The sequence below is a fragment of the Tachyglossus aculeatus genome, chromosome 22 (genome assembly GCF_015852505.1).
Source record: "Tachyglossus aculeatus isolate mTacAcu1 chromosome 22, mTacAcu1.pri, whole genome shotgun sequence".
NCBI lineage: Eukaryota > Metazoa > Chordata > Mammalia > Monotremata > Tachyglossidae > Tachyglossus > Tachyglossus aculeatus.
The window spans coordinates 20,984,899-21,000,019 of NC_052087.1; the positions used below are offsets into that span (position 1 = coordinate 20,984,899).

The following is a 15,121-nucleotide window of genomic DNA, read 5'->3' on the forward strand; positions in this document are numbered from 1 at the left end:
AATGTCCTTATAATAAATCCTCACAGTATATTTAGATCTAGTTAAGGCCGATTGAAAGTACATGGAGAAACTGCATTATGATCTAGCAGTTCTAAATAACTATATCCTGTTTAGAAAGTGTGAATTTATGCATTAAGTATCTATCTCTTGCTCAAAGAATAAGATTTTTCTCCTAGGCAGAGTTTAAAATAGCTAGAAGGATTTTTGGCTTCTCCAGGCTGGTCTTTAGAGGAGCTAATGTGACCCAGAAAGTCTGGGGTGGGGAGTGTGTGACCCACAGGACTACGTGGTATTTCATAACTCCATCCGAATCTCTTCATGATCAGAAGTGGGAATGCTGTAGAGTTGAGGCACCCTTGTAGTGAAAGCCTACAGAACATGTGAATGCATAAGTTATTCTCTCTTTCTCTCTTTCTTTTTTCCTTTCCCTTCCCTCTCAACTGCTTCTCTTTCTTCCTCACCCGTGATATTTAGTATAAGCCTGTAGATTAAAATAATATTATCATGGTCTTGTATTTGCATAACACTCTTCTTTCCCCCCCACCCCGCAGCAATTTCACATTATTTCATTTTATCCTCACAAAATCTCTGTGAGGTAAGGAGTGGTGGTTGTTATGCCATTTTACAGATGGAGAAACTGAAGCCCAGAGAGGTCAAGTGACTTGTCCAGGTTCTCACATCAGGCCTTTGGCAGAGCTGGGACTAAAGCTCAGTTCTCTTAATTTCCAGCCTAGCCCAGCCCCAGGACCATGCCTCCTTCACAGATCATGCTCCCAACAGACACCAGACTGCAAACACACATGGGTTGTATATAAATGTGAACTCTGACCCCCAGTTCTGATACATTTTTTTCAGGCTGTTGGTGTCCCTGTCACCAGACCTCTATCTGACACAGGAAGGACTAGAAGAGGGTGGTGACAATTGATGTGGGTTGATGAGCAAGATTATCCTAGCTGCAGAATTATTTTGAGAATGGTCTCCTGTCCACAGTAAAGATGTGTGACAGGGCTCAGGGATGCTTCTGACTAGTGCTGCATCAGCCATAGCTTCTCTACTTCCACTCCAGGGTGTCATTATCTCTCTCTTCCCCCTGTGCTCTGCAGGTAAATCGGAGTGAGATGAAGCTGTGTGTGCAGCAGGAGTTCGAGAAGGTGCGACAACTGGTCAGCGAGGAGGAACGGAAAGCTATTCACCTGGTGGACCTCCAGGAAGCCGTGGCCACGGCGCACGTGACAGAGGTCCTGGCAGAAATCCACTTCCACATGGAAAAATTGATGACAGACATGGTGGAGGTCAAGCGTCAGCTGGGTGCTTTTGATGAATTAGCTCTGCTCAAGCCAGAGGTAATTGGGAAAGTAGTTCACCTTACCTATATGGCTAGAGGGGAGGGGGAAGTAGAGCCCAAGGACCCCTCTCTTAGTGAGTCTTATTGGGCTCTTTACTCGACTTCCAGAGCTAGTAGAGAGGTTGTTTGGTGGCAAGATGGAAAGCCAAGTAATATGGTAATTTGAAAAAACGTGAGGGGTTGGGATTCTTAAATGAAGCAGCATGGTCTAGTGGAAAGAGCATGGACTTGGGAGTCTGAGGGCCTGGGTTCCAATCCTGGCTCTGGCAGTTGTGTGCTGTCACTTCACTTCTATCCCTCAGTTTCCTCATATGTGAAATGGGGATTCAATCTTACACCCTCCTATTTAGACTGTGAGCCCCATGTAGGACAGGGACTGTGCCCAACCATATTAGCCTTTATCTACCCCGGCATGTAGTACAGTGCTCAGTACATAGTTAAGTGCTTAACAAATATTATTATTATTAGATTTTATAAAACTTAGAATATGTTTCTCAACTGCCCATCTTCAATCAATCAGTGGTATTTATTGAGCATTTACTATGTTCAGAGAGCACTGTACTAAGCGCTTGGGAGAGTACAATACTGCAGAATTAACAGGCACATTTGTAATGAAACTTAATGAGCTTACAGTCTGGAGGACTATACTAGCTTTGTGTTCTCCATAGGAAGAGCAGTGAACTTAATGAACTCTTGGAAGAATCTACTGAAGCTAGTGGGCCAGGTACATTGGGAGGTATGCTAATTCAAACCTTTAGAAGACACTCTGGACTACAAGCTTCTTGTGGGTAGGGAACAACAAACTCTGTACTGTCCATTGCGTCTAGTACAGTTAAGCGCTCAAAAAATTCCATTGATTGATACAGCATGTTTGCAGAGCACTGTGTTAGATGGTTGGCAGAATTAGTAGACATGATCCCTACCCTCAAAGAAGTTACAGTCTAATGGGGAAGACAGACACTAAATTATTTCAGATAGGAAGAATAATTATTTAGGGGTACCTTGGAGGTCCTAGATACTTGGCTTCATCACCAGAATGATTTGTATCCCAAAAAGTGCTCTATGAATAACACTATCTTCCAGCCCCTTTTTGGCTTCCAAGACTCCTGTATGGGCTCAGATCATTTGTTTAAGGAAGTTGTAATCAAACATCTTCATTGGAGGGGAGACTGGACAAGCTATCTAAGGGAATAACTAGGGCAAACCCCTCCATGCCCTGTTTGGGGGATTTGTGTGTCTTTTGATTGTTCCTGAAAAAGGAGAACTCGGATTAGGCTTTCTCCCCATGTTTCTAAAACCTGTTTCCCACCTCATAGAGTAATCTGCAGTATGGGCCGGTTGAGCTATGGCTTCCATGTAGAGATTAGGATGTGCTCTGTCTCTTGCAGAACTTAGCCTTAAATATTACTTGTCAACCTCAGGGTCCAGTGGGGAAGCAGTGGGTGTGTGGAGTATTCGCTAGACAAGAATAAGCATTCATCTGTGTCTTACATGGAAAATATTATGAGCACGGGGCCCATCCTATCAAAAACTGCGGCGTCCCAGTCACTATTGGGAAACTGTGCCTTGGTTGAAAAGACCCTGGCTAGAGAGATGAAGACATGGAGCTAAAGTCTGAAATGAATCGGGTCTTCTGAGTAGTCTTGACCAAACCTGAACTGGTCACTCAAAGACCTTCCCTCCAGTGCAGAGCCAGCATGGTTTAGTGGATAGAGCACAGGACTTGGATTCAAAAGGTCATGGGTTCCAATCCCACTTCTGCCACTTGTCTGTTGTGTGATCTTGGACAAGTCACTTCACTTCTCTCTGCCTCAGTTACCACATCTGTAAAATGGGGATTGAGCCTGTGAGCTCCACGTGGGACAAGGACTAAGTCAGTCGTATTTATTGAGCACTTACTGTGTGCAGAGCACTGTACTAAATGCTTGGGAGAGTACAATATAACAATAAATAGAAACATTCCCTGCCCATAACAAACTTACAGTCTAAAGGGGGAGACAGACATTAATAGAAATAAATTAGTTATGTACATAAGTGCTGTGGGACTATGGACCTTATCCACTCCTATTTGCTTGTATCCATCCCAGCGCTAAGTAGTGTCTGACACATAGGAAGCACTTAAATACCACAATTATTATTATTAGAGATGCTCAGTTACATTTAAGTGTCATGGAAAGAATCGGCTTGTGCCTACTTTGCTTTGAAAGATGAAAGAATGTCCATTTTTATGTTTTTTGGAGGCCAAGAATTCCCATTCGGAACACCACAGTGCTTTCATTGTTATCTGTTGGTGAATAGCAGTGATGGTACGTTGTCCTGAAAGCATTATTCCTCAAGGATTTATGGGTGGGCGAACAAAGTCACTTCAATGGGTTGAAGTAATTATGGTGCTGCCCACAGGCTGTGGAAAGAGGCTGGCATCATGTCTTGAGCCAGGGCTGGCTTCGGACATTTGGTCTCCCTGGCCATAGGGCCAAAGTGTCTGTCCTTCGTATTCCATGCAACACCATCATGTCATACTGCATGTGCACATCCCAATGTGTACATAGTGCAATATGCTTTTTTGTCGCACTGCATACACGATGCAGCACATTGATGCGCATCCCACCCATCTTACTGCCCCTGAGGCAGCTCAGCTCGAACTTCCAGCCCCCGCCTTCCTTCACTTCCCAGCAAATCACTTCTGTCCCATTCTGTCATTTTAGAGAAGGGTAGGGGCGTGGCCATCTTTGACAAGTGGCCACTGCCCAGCCTCTGAGGCAACCTGTGACATAACTGACCATCTGAAGTGAGCCCTACGTTCTTCCCAGTTGTTGGGAAAACCTACCATGAGATTTAGCACCCCAGCTGGGGCCCTGCATGGGTTTGGCCAGGTCAGTTAGGGTGGTCTCCAGAAAGGCAAGGCCTGATTAAACTGGCCTGTGTATCCTTACTTTGGGCCTTCTGTGGTCTGGGAGAACGTGGGCAGAAAGTACCAGCAGATGAGGTGGCTATGTTGCTTTGGTTTTGGAAAAAAATATACAGTTCCCAGCTGGGATTACCATTCCAACATCCCACGGGGAAAATTATGTATATGCAAAATGTCATGCATAAACAGCAATTCACCCATTTGAAAGCATGGCCAGAGCTTTTTCAGGCTGTATTGTATCCTTACTCTTGGGTATGAGCTAGGACTGGGTTTTAATCCATGCAGCCTCGGTATTCCTGCTGGTCTTCAGTAGGACTGGCTTGAGACCTCCTTCCCTCCACCCCCCTCATTGTTCTGTGCACATTCTGTACAGTTACCCTGGGGCCTGAGTCTTGAATTTGAGGGGCCACAATGGTATGAGGCCTGAACTGAGGAGAGCGACAGTTGGGGTGGGGCATTGAAGGGATAAAATGGAAAGAGAAGAAAGATGAGGAGGTGTGGGAAGGAAGTTTAGCACTTGCTGTGCTCTCAGTCCTGATATGGGGCTGCTCTTGCTCCTTCCCCTGGTGCCTTTGGGCATCATTGCTTCTAGCTGATAGGAGCTGGGGATGGTTGGCATGCCAAGATGGAAGGGAAGGAGGGCAGGTAGGCATTAGATAAGGGGATCGCTCCCAGGTTGTTGGTGGGGGTGGGGAGAGGAGGTGGAGGCGAGAACAGCTCCAGCTCACCTTGCAGCCAGAGAGGATAATGATGAGAACCTCATGGGCCCACATGCTGAGTTAAAGCCAAGTCATGCCAGCTGAGGGCAAGGAGTAGAGCTGCCATCTCAGGCTCCACATTTGGCCCTTTTCCAGCTCGAAAGGGTGGGGTGGGATAGTTAGGTTTACACTTCTTGTCCAGAAAACTGGGCCAAACTAGTGGTGTCACCCCCACTTTGTCAAGTTCATGGGCACCTTCGCTCCCATCATTACCAAAGATTAGGTCCCAAATTATATGTCAGCCTTGTGATGTCAAAGGTGCAGGATGCTGTCAGCATTTCCCCATCAGAAGGACAACCAGGCCACATTCTGAAGTAACTCACACTATACCAGTGTGTAGTTAAATCACTTGCCAATGCTTGTTGTTTGAAAGGAAGAGTGGGATGAAGTTACCTTTCTACAAGCCACCCTCCACTCACCTCCTTATTTTCACTTTAAAGGAATTAAAAAGAAGCCAGTTCTCCCTTGGCAATAAGCCTCCATTAAGTAAATCTCCCCTGCATTGTGCTCCTTAACAGTTTGAATAGCACTTGGGAAGGGAGGGGTGAAAAAGACCCAGGATCTTGCTATGCATAATATACACTGTTAGTAACAATAAGTAACAGAGCCTTTTCAATAAGCCTGTTATAATCTAATAGCCTCTGTTCCAGCTAATCTTGTAATTCACTGGTCAAAGCAAATTCCCAGCGCATCTCTTATACCCAACAAAGGAGTACAACAAAGAGGAGAAAATTGTATGCTTATTAATTCCAGAGCCTTTCTCGCAAGGATAGTTTTTCTTCAGGACTCCTTAGTGTTCCCCTTGTGTGTTGTAAGATTTTAAAAAATACCTCCAGCATTTTGAATCCTGTTCAAGAGTTTAATATTTATTATACTGAGGGTATTAATCCCCAGTCAAATAATGCCCATATAGAAGCCACATAGCCTAGTGGATAGAGCATGGGTCTGGGAGTCAGAAGGACCTGGGACTGTGTCCATCTTGATTATATTTTATCTACTACCTCAGTGCTTACTCAGTGCTGTTTTGTTTTGTTTTTTAATGGCATTTGTTAAGCACTTATATGCCAAGCACTGTTCTAAGTGCTGGGGTAAATACAAGATATTAGGTTGGATTCAGTCATGTCCTACATGGGGTTCACAGCCTTAATCCCCATTTTACAGATGAGACAATCAAGACACAGAGAAGATCACCTAAGGTCTCCTAGCAGACAAGTGGCAGATTCAGGATTAAAACCCAGGGCCTCTGACTCCCACACCCCTGCTTTTTCCATTAGGCCATCCTGCTCTTAGCTAAAAGACCGAGAAGCAGTGTGTAGCACATAGAGCTTAACACATACCTTTTTTTTTAAAAAAAAAAGAGAAGACTTGAGCTCGTAAATATTTATAATTAATAAATTCAATGATTTTGTTTTAATAATAATGTTGGTATTTGTTAAGCGCTTACTATGTGCCAAGCACTGGTCTAAGCGCTGGGGTAGATACAAGGTCGTCAGGTTGTCCCACATGGGGCTCACAGTCTTCATCCCTATTTGACAGATGAGGAAACTGAGGCCCAGAGAAGTTAAGTGACTTGCCCAAAGTCACGCAGCTGACAAGTGGCGGAGTCGGGATTAGAACCTACTACCTCTGACTCCCAAATCCGGGCTCTTTCCTCTAAGCCATGCTGCTTCCCTGAGTTTTAAGAAACCAAGAGGTAGATAGCTGTAGGATACCGCTTGCATTCTTATCTTTAATAATTGTAATTTAGCCCTTGCTATGTGCCAAGCACTGTACTAAGTGCTGGGATAGATGTAAGCTCTTATTGAGAGCTCCTGTGTACAGATAAACTCTTAAAATATTTATTTCACTGATCCTAGCATCTGAAATGCAGCCCCATAAATAGGTTTTGAGGTTATTAGTTCACGGAAGTCATTTCTGCAGGTTTTTTGAATGGCTTCTGGCTGAGTTTCTTGGGAGAATTGCAGTATCAATCCCAGGAGTATCAGAGTGCATCCGTTTTCATCCCACTTCCAGCAGAGAGACAACAGCCCCACATTGAGGTTAAATCAAGTAGGAAGTTGTTTCTACAGGGATGTTAATTATTCCTTGTGTTTTAAAGTAGGGGTCTAGCCTGAAAGTTTGCCAATAATCAGACACCCACAGTTTGAGGCATAAGAAATAGTCCTGGTTACATCTGTCATGGTTTCTGTGTCTTTGACTCCGGGAACCAGAGAACAAAACAGATTTGTAAGCAGTTTGAGCCTGTCAGGCAATGCCGTTTGTCTCCGCATCCTCAGTGCTCACTGACTGTGTCTGGGAAGCTCCCCAGACCCAACACCCAGAGAAAGAGATACTTGGTGATGAATTTGGAGGCTTTTGATTTTTTTTTTTTTTTGTCCGATGGTGTTTAAGCACTTACTATGTGCCATGCACTGTACTAAGCGCAAGGGTAAATAAAAGCTAAGCAGATTGGGCACAGCCCCTGTCCCATGTGTGGCTCACAATCTTAATCCCCATTTTACAGATGAGGTAACTGAGGCTGAGAGAAGTTAAGTGACTTGCTCATGGTCACACATCAGACACATGGCAGAGCCCGTTTATTGACTCCTAGACCCGTGCTCTATCCATTAGGCCACGCTGCTTCTGATTCCATGCAGAGAGATGGCAGTTGCCGAATCCATCCCCTCCTCCTCTTCAGGTCTGTGGAAAAGTGAAATGGGCTTTCCTCCTCCTCCCTCTCCATAAGAGTGGGCAGAATCCACAACCCTGTCACTTGGCTCCCAAGAGCTTATTGACTCAGATTTTTCATCCAGATTGTGTTTGAGCAGAGTGCAGAGGTTTGCCTGGGGACCCAGATGCCACCACTTCTGAAAGTTGCCATCCACATGGCTGGGAAGAGCATCGTTGGGTCTTAGAAAGACCACTAAACAACTGGTTTCTCTGGAAATGCCATCATTTTTAAAGAAACTCAGGAAGGGGGGAGGCAGAAAATATGATCCCAAAGTAAAGCTTGTTCTCAGCTTTCATTGGAGATTCCATTCTATAAGTCAGAGTTGTGTATTTAGATATCCAGAGATGATTGAAAAATTGTGTTGAGTTTTAACTATGTCATCGATCATTATGTAACTCGTATTAAATCCAAATTACATGGCTGTTTTCCCACCAGATTATAGTTCCCAATAGGCACACCAATCCTTCAGAAATAAAAGGAGGCTGACAGAATTTTCTCTTCTTTCTGAGAGCTTGGTGGGTTTTTAAAATCTTTTTTTCTTCATTCAAATCTTAGTGTGTCTCCTGTTTCTGTGAGTTCTGTTCTCTTTCTCCAATCCCTAGGGGAACAGAGTATCCATAGTGTACCCAGAGGAGAGTGGGGTGTCATCTGGGTATGTTTGCAAACGCTTCCCTCCCCACTCTGAGGAGGTAAATATCCATAGGGAGACTCCCTGCCTTTTGGTGCTCTTGCGAGTCCGTCACAACAAGTAGAAATTAAGACCCACTTTGGCAATAGGTAAATGTGCTGTATCTCCCAGGGGATAGGTTCAGGCGAAGGCACTGTAGACCTTAAAGGAAAGATCTGTTATTTCCATAGGCCAGGCCTCAGGGGAATCGGCTGTGATCTTTGGAGGCATTTTTGGAGCCTGAGTGGGAGACCTGGCTGGAATAATAACCATGGCTTATTGTTAAAGTGACAGAGAAAGGGGAAGAAAGCTGTTAGGTGTCAGGGTGGCCTCAGATGGCAGTTGAAAAGTCTGGGCAGAAAGTGTTTGGCAGAGATGCCAGTGATTTAAGAAAAATAGTAACAGTGTTTTGGTTAGACAGTATGAGGGACTGGTTGTTATTCTGAAGTAGAGCTGTATTGCAGAAACCAAATGCCACCAGCCTTACAGCAGAAGACGGTGAGAGAAATGATTTGATTCCTAAATTTGTCTCCTCTGTTTTTTCTAGTTGCCTGTTCATCTCTACTGGGTGGCCCTTAGGCTTGTTATATCAAACCCTCTATGACCCTGCATTTGTCTTGGACATAATAAACATGCCTGCTAACACTGGTGAAATCTGGATGGAAATAAGAGGAAACAGCATGGCTAAGGGGAAAATTTGGGCCTCAGAGACCAGGTTTTAATCTTGGCTGTGCTACTGGCCAGCTGTGTGACCATGGACCCATCACTGAACCTCTCTGGGTTCATTTCCACCTCTGTAAAATAAGGATTGGAAACCCACTCTCCCTACCTCCTAGATTGAGTTCTGTGTAGAAGAGGGTCTGCGTTCAATTTGATTATGCCAAACGTACCTCAGTGCTCAGTATATAGGTGTTTAATGAATACCATTATTATTATAGAAACAAAATTTGAATGTAGACCATACCATAATCCTGATCCCAACACTCTTTCTTTCTGTTTATCTTTCAGAGAACGGTCAATGAATTAAGGTAAGACCACATTTTTGTTGTTGGTATCTGAATGCAAAAAGAGCTGTTCGTCAAACTTGAAGGGAATAGACCTAAAACGCCTCTTTATACATTAGTCCAAATCCCCCTGAAATGTGTGAAATAGTCAACTGACACAGGAATAGGCTTGTTTCCCTCTATTGGGATTTTTCTTTTTTCTTTTAAGGGGTGAGGTTCCCTCCTCAACCTGGCCAGCTCTACAACCCCTCCCCCTACACCCCAGTCATTTCCTGTAGAGAGACCAGAGCTGAGGAGATCCTGCTCACCTAAGCCTCTTCAGCCTCAAAAGTTGTGATAGATGTAGTTCCACTTCACTGTAACTTGTTTGAATTATAGACTGTCACATGAATTGAACCTTTACTTTTTTATACCTAGATTATTTTTCTGAAGGGTTTCAGATCCAATATCCTTTAGTACATCTTGCATATCAGACTCGGGATAGTGATAAAATTTGTGTTAAATAGTATAAATGAATGTCTTATTTTGTAAAAATTCATTGTTCAGAAAGAGAATGCTTATCTATTTTTACCACTTTGATGCTGAATTAGAAATAATAATAATTGTGTTATTTATTAAGCACTTACTATGTGCCAAGCACTGTACAAAGCACTGGAGTAGATGCAAGGTAATAAGATTGGTCATGGTCCCTTTACCACGTGGGACTCAGAGTCCAACTAGGAGGGAGTAGGAGTTAACTCCCAATTTAAGGATGAGGAAACTGAAGCACAGAAAAGTTAAGTGACTTGCCCAAGGTCACACAGCATAAAAGTGGCAGAGCCAGGATTAGAGCCCAGGTCCTCTGACTCCTAGGCCCATGCCCTTTCTGCTAGGCCATGCTTGCTCTGTCCATAGTAAGTGCTCAATAAATACCACTGATAGAATTACAAAGCTGGCATTAAATCACTGCTTCTTCTGTAAAGCTCTTAGTAGTGGGTTCTGGACCAGTTGCTTTACTTGCTGGAGTCATTTTAATAATGAAAATAGGGCATGTGATGGCTGCAGCCAATAATATTTGAGACATTTTCTTGGGCAAAGTAAGCTACAGTCCTTTGGTAGTGGGGGACAAGCCGAAGGAAACGTTCTGTGATAGCTTCCTGAACTCGTTGCTGTCTCCACTTTTCTTTCCTCTTCTGATGCATCCCTTCCTGCCATTCCCTATTCCCCTGCGTTTCTTGTGGAACTGCTGTCAGATTGGATCAAAAAGCAGGCTACCCTGCTGGCCCAGGACAAGGATCTGTTTTTCCAAAGGGCTGATTTGCATGTGCTTATAGAAAATCTTTGTCAGGATAAGCCTCTTCAGTACTGGCTGACTATTTGGACTGGTAGAAAAGGGGAGTGTGCATGAGGAGGACATAAGGAGATGGGTGAGAAAGAGTTGTTTTAAAAAAGTGAAACATTAATGTCATTTTAACATTAAAAGCTGTGAGGCCCAGAGGTACTTTACTGAAGACCAAGATCGCCAGCTGTCTGCCGAGAACTACTGTGCCCTAGTTGTTGGCAGGGCACAAATTGGGCAGGAGCTCATGAGATCTCAGAGACATAAATCTCTTTATTTTGTTACTGAACCCAATAATCCTCAGTTATCAGGCAGGCAGAGGAGATGTTCATCAAGGTCCTTTTCCTAATGCCTTTAAATCTGTGGTTATTGGTACTGATTAGTTTGTTTGTGTTGAACCACCATTTGGCTCCATCTGTTCTAATTAACACTTCAGACTGATCTAGAATTTCTCTTTCATTTATGATGTGTATTTTACCCTTCCAACAATTTCCTTTTCAAGGCTGCTGGGTTGTTGGCAGTATTGGATTTGGGAGAACTAGATAGAGAGAGAGACAGAGACAGAGAGAGAGAGAGAGAGTGGGTGTTGGTGAGGGGCCGGGGGAAGGATGGCTCTGGATATCCTTTGTGGGGCTGTAGTTCCAATTCAGCTTGGGCGGCACCAGCCCAACTCATGTGTGATCCATTCTGCTCTTTCTACCACTTCTTTATCACTAGTAAATAGATGTTGAGAAGCAGAGTGGGGCAGGACACCAAACCTCTTCCAAAATAGGTATATTGGGAAGATCTTTTTTATCTAAACATTTTGCCCCCCAAACCGGAACATTGCTTATCAACTGAAGCATCACAGCTTTCTTTGTTATATCTCAGTGCTGGATGAAGTCAACTGTCCAAACACTTTGTCTTTTGTTGCCTGTGTCCCAGAGCCATTCTCTCAATTCAAACTATACTCATCAGCTAGAGCATTTGAAAATCCCAGTGACCATGAGACCATCACAAAAAAGTCAGAGCAATAGCTTTTGTGCATCATATCTTTAAATTACGTATTATAAATTACTTATTTATTCAAATCAGTGTCTCCCTCTGTAAACTGTAAGCTTGGTAAGGGCAGGGAACATTCCTAATTCTGTTGAATTGTACTCTCCCAAGAGCTCAGTATAGGGCTCTGCATATAGTAGGTGTTCAATAAATATGATTAGTTGATTGATTTGTGAGCTGCAGGGTAAGTTAGAATCTGAAGCAAACACCTCCGCTTTCAAAACAAAATACAACAAGACCAATGGCAAGGGACGATGACCTCACGTTAAATGTCCAACAGTATTGAACTGACCCATACCTACATTTATCAGGCAGATATCCAATCCAGGAGATGTGTTCTGAAACCTATACTCATGAATTCATTCATGAAAGAGCACAGCTCCAGAAATCAGAATATCTGAATTCTAGTCCAAGCAGGTAGGGGCGTGTTTGCTGGGGTGACCAAAGAATAATTCCTGACTAAAAAAAACATTTTGGTATTTCCCAGGAATACTAAAAGATAGTTACCTGATAAGGGCAGGGAAGATCAAAACAGCTACTAAGTTAACTGCCTAAATGGCTCTGGAGGTTTGGCACTGCACTTGACGCTATGATTAAGTCTTTCTGGCTGAAATATGTCTTGTGAGTGTGGGGTGGGAGTTGCGGGGAGGAGAGAAAACCTTAGCCTGTACTATAGTGAGCTGTGCCCCTGCCCACCATTTTTTCTGTGGTATTAAAGTGCTTACTCTGTGCTAGGTACTATGCTAAGCTTTGGGGTAGATACAGACTAATCAGGTTGGACACAGCCCACTTTCACATGGGGCTCACAGTCTTAATCTCCATTTTCAGATGAGGTAACTGAGGCATGGAGAAGTTAAGTGACTTGCCCCAGGTCACACAGCAGACATGTGGTGGAGCCAGATTTAAAACCCAGGTCCTCTGACTCTCAGGCCTGTGATCTTCAATTAGGCCATGCGCTTCACTTGCTCACTGCACTCAGTGCCCCAGCAGGAATCTGGTTGGCAGGCAGGGATGAGAGAATGGGTGTGATACAGTAGGAACTACTATAATCAATTCCTTCTTGCCACTTCTCAGTCCTGAGGCTTCAGGATTAAGGTTCATCCTTTGTTCTCATCAAGAAACTTTCCTCTAGGCTACTCTGCTTCCTCCAACAAGGAGCAAGTGTTGGTTTTTCCCTCTCTTTCCCCCCATGAAAACTAGGGCTGAATACCTTCCCTGTCTGCTAGCCACAGAGGGCTCTATATGAAGTCGCACATAAAGTCACTGCCTGACAGACTCACTGACAAGCTAATTGGAGTTCATCATACCAATACATTGCAAATGGAAATAAAATGTGCACTTCCCTTGGACTGACTGAATTAATCACATGGTTTTGCCAATTGTCTTTCTGCTTCCCTGCCTCTGTCCATCCATCCATCCCCTCCCCCCCACCCTTCCTTTTCCTTTATCAATCACTGGTATTAAGTATTTACTGTGTGCAGCTCCTCATTCTCAGCTTCAAGGCTCTCCATCACTTCACCACCTCCTATCTCATCTCCCTTCTCTCCTTCTACAGCCTGTATACTCCACTCCTCTGCCACTACCCTCCTCACCATGCCTCATTCTTGCCTGTCCCGTCATCAACCCCTGGCCCATGTCCTTCCTCTGGCCTGAAATGCCCTCCCTCCACACATCCACCAAACCAACTCTCTTCCTCCCTTCAAAGCCCTACTGAGAGCTCACCTCCTCCAGGAGTCCTTCCCTGACTGAGTCCCCCCTTTTTTCTTCTCCTTCTCCTCCTCCCTTATTGCCCCCCTGCCCTACCCCCTTTCCCTCCCCACAGAACATGTATATATTTGTACATATTTATTACTCTATTTATTTTATTTGTACATATTTACTATATTTTATTAATGATGTGTATATAGCTATAATTCTATTTATTCTGATGGTATTGACATATATTTGTTTTGTTTTTTTGTCTGTCTCCCCTCTTGTAGACTGTGAGCCCATTGTTGGGTAAGGACTGTCTCTATACGTTGCCGATTTGTCCTTCCCAAGTGCTTAGTACAGTGCTCTGCACACAGTAAGCACTCAGTAAATACGATTGAATGAATGAATGCAAAGTACTGCACTAAGCACTTGGAAGAGTATAATAGTCAGTGGACACATCCCTAACTTCAAGGATTTTACAATATAGTGGGATAGACAGGCACTAAAATAAATTACAGGTAGAGGAAGGAACCAAGTGTAAAAGTATGTACAAAAAGGCTGTGAGAACAGGGGGTGGAAAGAATAGGTGGGGTGGGAAGTACCCAATTGTGGAGGGTCTATGAACTCAAGTTCAAAGGTTACATATGAGGGAAGGAAAATTGGATTGGGATAGGGATTATTAACGTGTATGAAATAATTATGCTTCGTCATCTTTTTAAGAAGGTGTTTTTAAAACACTGATTTTTTTTAAAGAAAAAGCAGTTTACAGTTTGAGCAGTAATTTTCGGTCATCTATACTATTCTGGAGAATTTGTGTTCACTCTCTCATAGATAGGCTGTACCTCTATTCTTGCTGATGCCTGCTGAGAGGTAATATTTATTTGAGGAGAGAGGGCGGCAGCTGTGATGTGGACCTGCACAATCTGGGGGACTATTGTAAAATAGAAACTTTAGAAGGGACAAACCTTCCTCAAGTTCTTACGCCTGGTGGCGAAGAAAGGCTGATGTTAGAATTTGGTTGTGGTTTTTGTTTTCAGTGAAAGGTAAATTGACTTTTTAAAAATAGTAACAGCCATATTTAGCACCTCGATAGCACTTTTCATCTTCAAGGCTGTCTTTACTCAGGCAAAACTGGAATTGATTTCAGCGTGAAGCTGACTCATGCTGAGTCAGTGATCAAAGTGGAAGCATGTTTTAATGGAAAACATGCTGATGGGGAAGTCAGAGGACCTGGGTTCTTTCTATTCCTGTCCCTGACTCACTGGATGACCTTAAGCAAACCCACTTAACTTTTTGGTGCCCTATTTTTCTTTCCCTGTAAAGCCAGGGCTAATAATACATGCCCCCATCTCTCATAAGAATTCAGCTGGGAGAAGGAATGAGGTGAGACTGATCTGGAATATTGAGTGGAGATAGAGAGAAAACCTCCAGATTGGGAATTCTAATAGCCTTAAAGATGTGGTGAATTTTGTTCTTTAAAAAAAATTGGCACTAGAATCTTTTTTTCTTTAAAATCATAAAAAAAGTTCCTGGGTTTGAATAGTTTAGCAGAAATCCCTTTGTGTCTGTCAAATGCCAAAGGCAGCACAGGATGTAAAATCAGGTAAAGATTCAGTCTTTCCATTAGTCTGAACAACAGTGCACTTGGCTTTCAGTGCTCTTGGTGATGTGAATTCATTGT

The 15,121-nt window shown here is 43.5% G+C and overlaps 1 protein-coding gene across 1 annotated transcript in view; it reads left to right on the forward strand.

Moving 5' to 3' along the window:
• Positions 1 to 15,121, forward strand: part of TRIM44 (tripartite motif containing 44) — a 98,262-nt gene that overhangs the window by 41,803 nt on the left and 41,338 nt on the right. The window contains exons 3-4 of the mRNA XM_038764579.1: positions 1,104 to 1,343; positions 9,397 to 9,416. Coding sequence (XP_038620507.1) covers positions 1,104 to 1,343; positions 9,397 to 9,416 — 260 coding nt within the window. The remainder of the gene's footprint in view (positions 1 to 1,103; positions 1,344 to 9,396; positions 9,417 to 15,121) is intronic.